We start from the raw sequence: 7,514 nt of genomic DNA, 5'->3' as shown, positions 1-7,514 counted from the left end.
AGGACAGCTGATTCACACACGGACATTACCAGCCTGGCCTCTGCAGCTTGGGTCCAAGGTACTGAGTATTAAATGTGAAGATAAAGGCAGGAACCAATGTGACAGAGCACAGAAAAGAAGGGACTGTTCTACCTGAAGTCCAGGAAAGCTTCAGAGAGGACGAATTTGGCTTGGCAGAAAGATGAAAGGCTTGGTCATAACCCGAGGGACCACCTATGCACCTCTTTGTCAAATCCTTAGGTACTGGCCCCAAAATTGACCAAAGGGAGAGGTTAGAACCTTTCATTTCAGGCCAGGGAGCCCTGTCAAGAAACTGTGATTCCTTTGTCTCCAGGACAGGCAAAGGGACAGTCCTGGGCCACTGACCGGAGGGGGGGGGGGGGGGGGGGGGATAAGAGGAGCTGGGAGCAGGAGGAGGAAGGGGCGAGGAGGAGGGATCTGGGTGGAGGAAAGAGGAAGGGGAGGGAAGAGGAACAGCTGGGCCCAAGAAGCACCCCTCAGCTGCCTCTCCAGCCCCCACTCCCTCCCTCTGCCAAGGACAGAGTCCCTTCGGCCCTTCAAGTATTTTAGTTCTTTCACACAAAGGAATGCACCTCTGAGCCACTAGGAAACAAATGGTATTTATTCCAGGTTGTTGGGAGGATAGGTCACAACAGACAGCAGTCCTGTCACGCGGTTGGTTAGTTTCCAAGGTAACACGATGCACGGGGGGCGGGGCCTGGTTTCTTTCCACTCTTTATGACCTTTGACCTCTTGCTGTTCCCAGCAGCAGGCTGCAGGGAGCCCGCCTGGTCTCTAACCTGCCGCAGGGCCGCTGCACTGCCCCTGGGGTGGTGACAGGCGGAGCAGAGGGCGCAGGAGCCAAGACTGCTCACCTACCAATGGGCTGTGGACAGAGAAGCAAAGGAGGCCGGCTCTCCCTGCTGCCCTCCCAGAACGCTGGCCCAAACAGAGCGGGCCGCTGGCCAGGGACCCAAGGCAAGGATGGGAGTCTGAGCCCAGACGAGCAGGGCTATACATCAGAGTCTCGGAAGCAGGGAGGCAGGACGGAGGGCAGGGATCCAGAGCCCAAGGGGTTATTGCTGAGAAGATATGCAAGGGGCATTCCCCAGGGGCAGAGTACAAGCCCCGGCCTGCCTGCCTGGCCACTCTGCGATGGGGCAGGGCCGATGGGAACTCCATGGTGGTGGTCCCAGGACCAAATGACCAGGGAAGGGGCGTCGCCTGCCTGAAGGTGCAGCTGGGCTCACCAGCTCCTTGCTGTGACCCTCCAATTGCTAAGAGACCCTCAGAACAGACTTAGGTCAGAGGTGGAATGCCAAAGCAAGGTTCTTGCAAAAGGAGTGAAGAGAGGCCATAACTAATGATCATGAGAGTGATGTAAACCTTCCCGAGTCCCAGGACGAGTGGAGACTCCCACCTGGGCCCCAACCCTACTCCCGCCTCTAAATCAAGAGAAGGGACTGGTCCCTCAGGAAAAAGCAGACTCCTGGGAGCGGGAGGGGAGGGAGGCGCCGTGGGGGAGCAGGAAGGAGCTGATGGCGACCTAGCTCAGCTCCAGCCCAGGAAGTGCGTCCAGGTTCACTAAACAGCGTCAGCCACAGACAAGCAGCCACGAAGACCACGGTCATCACACACACACACACACACACAGACACATCACAGGAGGTGGACAAGCCCACAGGGTGCAGCAGGGGAGGTGGGAGTTAGTCGCGGCACTAAGTAGAGGACTGTGTTCAGAGGGGTGGGGAGGGGACACGCGAGTTCTTGACTTCTCCCGGGGGAAGATCTGTTGCTGAAGTGGCTGGTTTTCTTAAGCATCATCATTTCCATCTAAAGGTTCAAGCGCTGCCTTCAGGTTCTGGAGGCTGCAGAGGGAGAGAATTTAAGTTAAAACAAAACTCTGGCTCCTTTTAGACATCTTTAGCCCAGCAGGTGTGGCACCATCCTGTGCACTGAAAGGTTGACAGCTTGATTCCCCGATGGGGCACATACCTGGGTTGCAGGTTTGATCCCCAGTAGGGGTGCATATGGAAGGCAACAGATCAATGTTTTTCTCTCAAGTAGATGTTTTTCTCTCTCTCTTTATTTCTCTAGGCATGTCCTCAGGTGAGGATTTAAAAAAAAAGAAATCTTTAACTGCTCGGCTCCCTGCCTTTAGCAGCCCCTCTGTCCACTGAAACTCATAGGGTGAGACCCACTCTAAGCGCCACGTTCCCGGTGAAGCAACGAAGACAAGCCTGAGACGCAGGGAAAGGAGATGAAGGCACAGGAGGGGTGGGCCTCAGGGGAAGGGCTCCCTCAGGGGGCTGAAACCTGGCTGACGTGGAAAGGAAACTGTTACACTCAGAGGCTATATCCCAGGACACCCTCAATAGTTGCTCACAGTCCTCAGACCTAGGAGAAGTGGGTTTCTGAGGACATCCTACTTAAAAAAAAGAAAGACAAGAGCAGGCAACTGCTCCCCCCTCCCTCAGCCTTCCCACACCACTCCCAGATTCCAACCTGCCAGCTGCGGCAAAGTGGCCAGAACCCCCAGCTAAGCTGGGACGCCTGCCTCCAAGACTGGGCTCCCAGCCACCTCCAGCTCAGGAGTGAGTCTCCCGAGCCCCACCAGGAGATGGAGGCCCTGAGCCCTGCTCTGCCCTCCTGGCCCCCATGGGGCTAAGAGGATGTGCAGCAGGCAGGAAGGGAGTCAAACACTACAGAAGCGCACCGGTCCGCACACCGGGTCGCACGATCGGGGGAAACGCTGCTGCACGGGGCCTGTACATCCCAAACCTCTTCTAATTTACATTAGCATAAAGGAATATGCCTTATCTGTATAGAAATAAAAAAGAAAGAAAAAGCAAAAGTTAGCTGATAGAAGACAGATCCCCGGGGCCAGTATTTCCCAGGGTCTGTCATAAAGGCAAGCAGGCGGGAGCAGATGTGAAAACGGCACTAAATGCAAAGGCCTGGGTTCGGGTCCCCGTCTGTCACTTCCTATCTGGACGGCCCTCCTCTCTGACCACAGCTGCTGCATCTACAGACTGGGGTAAACTGTGCCCGTCCTGCCAACTGCTGCCGGCTCCAGCCAGCGTGTGGCAGCATTTGAAAACGGCACAGCATTTAACAGTCGACGTCCCTGTCCCTGCCGTGACCAACTGGAAAGGACACGGAAAACAGCGCCCTCAATGTGGGGAGCTCACAACCTAGTGTGGGGGGGGGTTGTCGGACACTCCTCTCCTCACTTTTGTGTAGGGTTGGAAAGTTTCACAATAAACTGCTAATTTTAAAAAGTGGCCGCAAGGAACTTTCTGAATCACGTCTAAAAGCCTACCTGATGTTAGAAGTATTGCACTAACATTCTCTCCCAAGCTGCGCCCACATGGCAGCTAGGCTGACGCCAGTTAACCTGACCACTGGCCTGTGTCCGTCTGTCTCACCATCCCTTTCAGACACAAGACTCCTGAGAGCACAGCTCATACGAAAGCGTGCCCAGGGAAACCGCAGCCCCACTGCGCCCCAGGACAAGGACGGTGGTGACAGGCGGCGCAGGCCCGCAGCCCTTACCTCCTCGCCCGGGTTGCGCTTCAGTTCTCGGCTTTCTGGGGCTCTGTTGCTAGAAAGGAAACCAGAACAGACCATAGTGAATGGGCCCCTCGCCCGAGGCCCGGCAGCAGCCCCGCCTGTGCCAACTGTGCGGGAGCCTGGCCCACGGAGCAGGGGCTTCGAGTCAGACCAGGTGCAAATCGCTGCCCTGCTACTGCCGGTCCCAGGAACTCGGCACATACGCCCCTTAACTGTGGACAGTGGTGCCCGCCTCATGGGGCTGTGGGCATGCGCATTAATGAGATACCGGGCCTGTGACACCTGGTATCAAGCCTGACACTAAGCAGACACGTAAACAGCGGCCATCGGGGGCAGACTGCCTGGCAGAGAGGAGACGGGCGGGTGGCGACGGTTACCGTTGGCGGCGATGAGGTTCTCCACTTGGGTCTCCTCCTCCCCTGGAGCCCTGCGGGGACAAGGCAGCCTCCTGTCACGCTCCGCGCAGGCCCACGCTCCTTCTTGGGCAGGGGCCTCGGCTCACCGGGGGCGCCCCACTCTCCACAGGACTCACAGGGCGAGGGAGGAATGGGGGCTCACAGGGAGAGGGAGGAGTGAGGGCTCACAGGATGGAGGAGGAGTGGGGGCTCACAGGGAGAGGGAGGAGGAGTGGGGGCTCACAGGGAGAGGGAGGAGTGGGGGCTCACAGGGAGAGGGAGGAGTGGGGGCTCACAGGATGGAGGAGGAGTGGGGGCTCACAGGGAGAGGGAGGAGTGGGGGCTCACAGGATGGAGGAGGAGTGGGGCTCACAGGGAGAGGGAGGAGTGGGGGCTCACAGGATGGAGGAGGAGTGGGGGCTCACAGGGAGAGGGAGGAGTGGGGGCTCACAGGGAGAGGGAGGAGTGGGGGCTCACAGGATGGAGGAGGAGTGGGGGCTCACAGGGAGAGGGAGGAGTGGGGGCTCACAGGATGGAGGAGGAGTGGGGGCTCACAGGGTGAGGGAGGAGTGGGGGCTCACAGGGTGAGGGAGGAGTGGGGCTCACAGGGAGAGGGAGGAGTGGGGGCTCACAGGGAGAGGGAGGAGTGGGGGCTCACAGGATGAGGAGGAGTGGGGGCTCACAGGATGGAGGAGGAGTGGGGGCTCACAGGGAGAGGGAGGAGTGGGGGCTCACAGGGTGAGGGAGGAGTGGGGCTCACAGGGAGAGGGAGGAGTGGGGGCTCACAGGATGGAGGAGGAGTGGGGGCTCACAGGGCGAGGGAGGAGTGGGGCTCACAGAGAGAGGGAGGAGTGGGGTTCACAGGGAGAGGGAGGAGTGGGGGCTCACAGGGCGAGGGAGGAGTGGGGACTGAAGGGGCAGAGCCATGGGACTTACAGGCACCCTTCAATGTCAGCCCCAAAGAACAAAGTACTGGGAGGGATGACCCAGGGCCTCCTGCAGACTCTGGACTTCTGAGGTCCAGAGCTCCCCTTGGCCATGGTAGTGGGCTAATGGCTGGGCCTCCATGTGGAAGTAGAAGGGTGAATGAAAGGGAGCCCAAGCTCTGCTCCACTTAAGAGAGCCCCATGAAGAGGTGAGAAGCAGGGCCCATGTCACAGGCCCTGAAGAAAGGAGATGGACCTCAAGAGAGGCCCTGAGGCCCTCCACCTCCCTTCTCAATGACCTAGCACCTTCCTGCCCACTTTCCATCCCGCACACTCATCGGGGAGAGGAGGGGCCTAACCATCGAAGTCCCCTGGCAATCCTCAAAACTTCTGCCCCACCCTCAAGGCACTTGGCCTGTTTCCGAGAATCTACACACACTCATTTGGGTCCACACCAGGAGGCCCCTCCCCGTTCCTCCTATCACCCCAAGTGCCCACAGCCTTACCGGGGCTTCTGACTGAAACTGCACTTGCATCTGCGACCTGAAAGGCAAGGAAACCACCCAAGGTCATCCTCCGGCTTGAGTTCAAGGTCATGCTCCTGCTGTGGCCACAGCAGGGCTACCCTGAGTCGGGGCAGGCTGTGAGACAGGTAAATAGCACCCCTGCCCCGGGCAGTGCGCGGCCCGCACAGCTGTGCGCGGCGATCCGCGGCGGGAGGAGGGCGCCGCTGAGCCAGGTGCATTCACAGCAGCTGGGAGGGCTGCACCTCACGGCTGCCTGATCGCGCCAGCGCGGACCGGGCTCACGCAGGGAAAACTAACGAGGGCACACTGCGCACACTACGGGCAGGCTCTGTCCTATGTCCTGTGGCCCCCTCATGCCTGCTGGTACAGCACCAGGAGGGCCACCCTGCCCCTTCTTATCAGTGCTTACTGTCATCGAGCATTTATCTTGCTCATGCTTCACCGTTTTACTGAGCACTGTATTAGGTCCTAGCGACGACAGGACGGGGCCAGCCAGGCTCTCGCACTGCTCTGCGCATGCTTAGCAGCAGACCTTGCTCCGCTGGGTGAACTTACTGAGGATGAGGAGGATCCCGACAGAGAAGAAGGCCACAGCACACACCAGCCCCCCGATCCTCAGGGTCTGGTAATCTGCCAAAGGAACAGGGAGAGGAGTGAAGAGGAAGGGCCAGGTGGGTGCCTCGCCTGCCCGAGGGCCAGGCCTGCCCCTCCCCCGGGGCTGCCGTCACCACTCACCATAATGGAAAGGGTCCTTTTCCTTCTCCTGCTCATCAGCTGCAGAAACAAACAAGCCGGTCAAGAGGAGAGCCACACACTCTGCGTCCCGCACCTTGCTTGCCTCTCAGGCCTCCTCCCCCGGGATGCCCGGGAAGCAGGGCCTATTAGGCCGACGTGCCTGGAGAAGCGGGCAAGGGCTGGCCGCCTGCTGCCCGAGGGCAGGTACCCTGAGCCCATGAGAATGTGCTCACAGCACAGCCACACCTAAGGTCCCTTTTTACTCATGTCACCCCCACAAGGCAGGGCCTATGTTCCTCATTACAGGTGAGGAAAAACATGTGACTGGCACAAGGCCAGGGTCCAAAGACTGCCATGCAGGTCTGGCTCCCAAAGTTTGGGCCAGAAGTCCACAGGGGCCTGGTGGACTTGAGGCTTGAAAGCAGCCCCTGCTGGAGCCTGTGGGGAGGGGTGGACAGGCTGGCTGAAGGTCTATGAACAGCTGCCGCCTTCCAGGGCTTTCTCTGTTGACTGAGGGGGCCAGGGCTGATCAGACATGTAGACTCTGAGAGCCCCAAACCTGGAGTCCCAAAGAGCCAGGACCTCCCACCAGAGAAGGCCATGGCTGCCCATTGTCGGAGCCACGTCTTGTGGGCACTTACCACTGGCCAGGACGGCGGGGGCCAGCAGGCTGCACAGGAAGATCAGCACCACCTCCATGGCGTCTGGGGGCAGAGGGAGAAAAAGTGATTCCCTGGGCAGGAGAACCCACTCCGACCCTCAGCCTGACCTGGGCCCAGCGAGGTCCAGCTCTGTGCTGAGCACTCTCCACATGGTGAGTTCAAACAGCGAGGCAGAGGAACTGGCACACCGACTCTGGCACCGCACTCTGCGCACTAACCCAATTACTACCACTAACCAACTCAACCAGCAGGCCCGGTGACTAACCCCCTTTGCAGGTCAAGAACCTGAGCTCAGAGGGTAAATGACATAGGACAGTGAGCAGCGGCCGAGATCCTAGCCCAGCTCAGTAACTCCTCTGCCGCTTGACTCTGGCACCAAAGCCATGCAGCCCTAACAGCCTTGGAGATGAGCCCTCTGGTTACCTCTCCTCCAAGCCACCCTTCTGCAACTTCCTGGCCTGGTGCCCCACAGCCCAGACCCGCTGTTGAAGCTCTTCCTCCTATGAGGTTAACGGTGCAGCCAGCCAGGTAGGCCAGAGACCGCTGTTTCCTGAGCTCAGTACCGCCAACCCTGAAATGCTGGCAGCTCTCCCAGTTGTCCCCACACTCTCGCCTCTAACATGCCCAAGTCAGCTCTTCCATAGGCTTCAGTGCACAATACTCTAGAAAGGCAGTTTGATTAAACAAAGGGAGTGT

The 7,514-nt window shown here is 59.0% G+C and overlaps 1 protein-coding gene across 1 annotated transcript in view; it reads right to left on the bottom strand.

Annotated features, from left to right (window-relative positions):
- Positions 1-601: 601 nt before the first annotated feature.
- The window catches only part of FXYD6 (FXYD domain containing ion transport regulator 6), a 30,031-nt gene continuing 23,118 nt past the window's right edge, over positions 602-7,514 (bottom strand). The window contains exons 2-8 of the mRNA XM_081155590.1: positions 6,798-6,860; positions 6,157-6,195; positions 5,977-6,051; positions 5,401-5,437; positions 3,951-4,000; positions 3,556-3,604; positions 602-1,868 (exon numbers count right to left, since the gene is read on the bottom strand). Of these exons, the coding sequence (XP_081011716.1) occupies positions 3,576-3,604; positions 3,951-4,000; positions 5,401-5,437; positions 5,977-6,051; positions 6,157-6,195; positions 6,798-6,855 (288 nt within the window). The 5' untranslated portion in view covers positions 6,856-6,860 and the 3' untranslated portion in view covers positions 602-1,868; positions 3,556-3,575. The remainder of the gene's footprint in view (positions 1,869-3,555; positions 3,605-3,950; positions 4,001-5,400; positions 5,438-5,976; positions 6,052-6,156; positions 6,196-6,797; positions 6,861-7,514) is intronic.

Source organism: Miniopterus schreibersii (genome assembly GCF_964146895.1).
Source record: "Miniopterus schreibersii genome assembly, chromosome: 12".
NCBI classification, from domain to species: Eukaryota; Metazoa; Chordata; class Mammalia; order Chiroptera; family Miniopteridae; genus Miniopterus; species Miniopterus schreibersii.
This window is presented reverse-complemented; position numbering and strand designations above follow the sequence as displayed.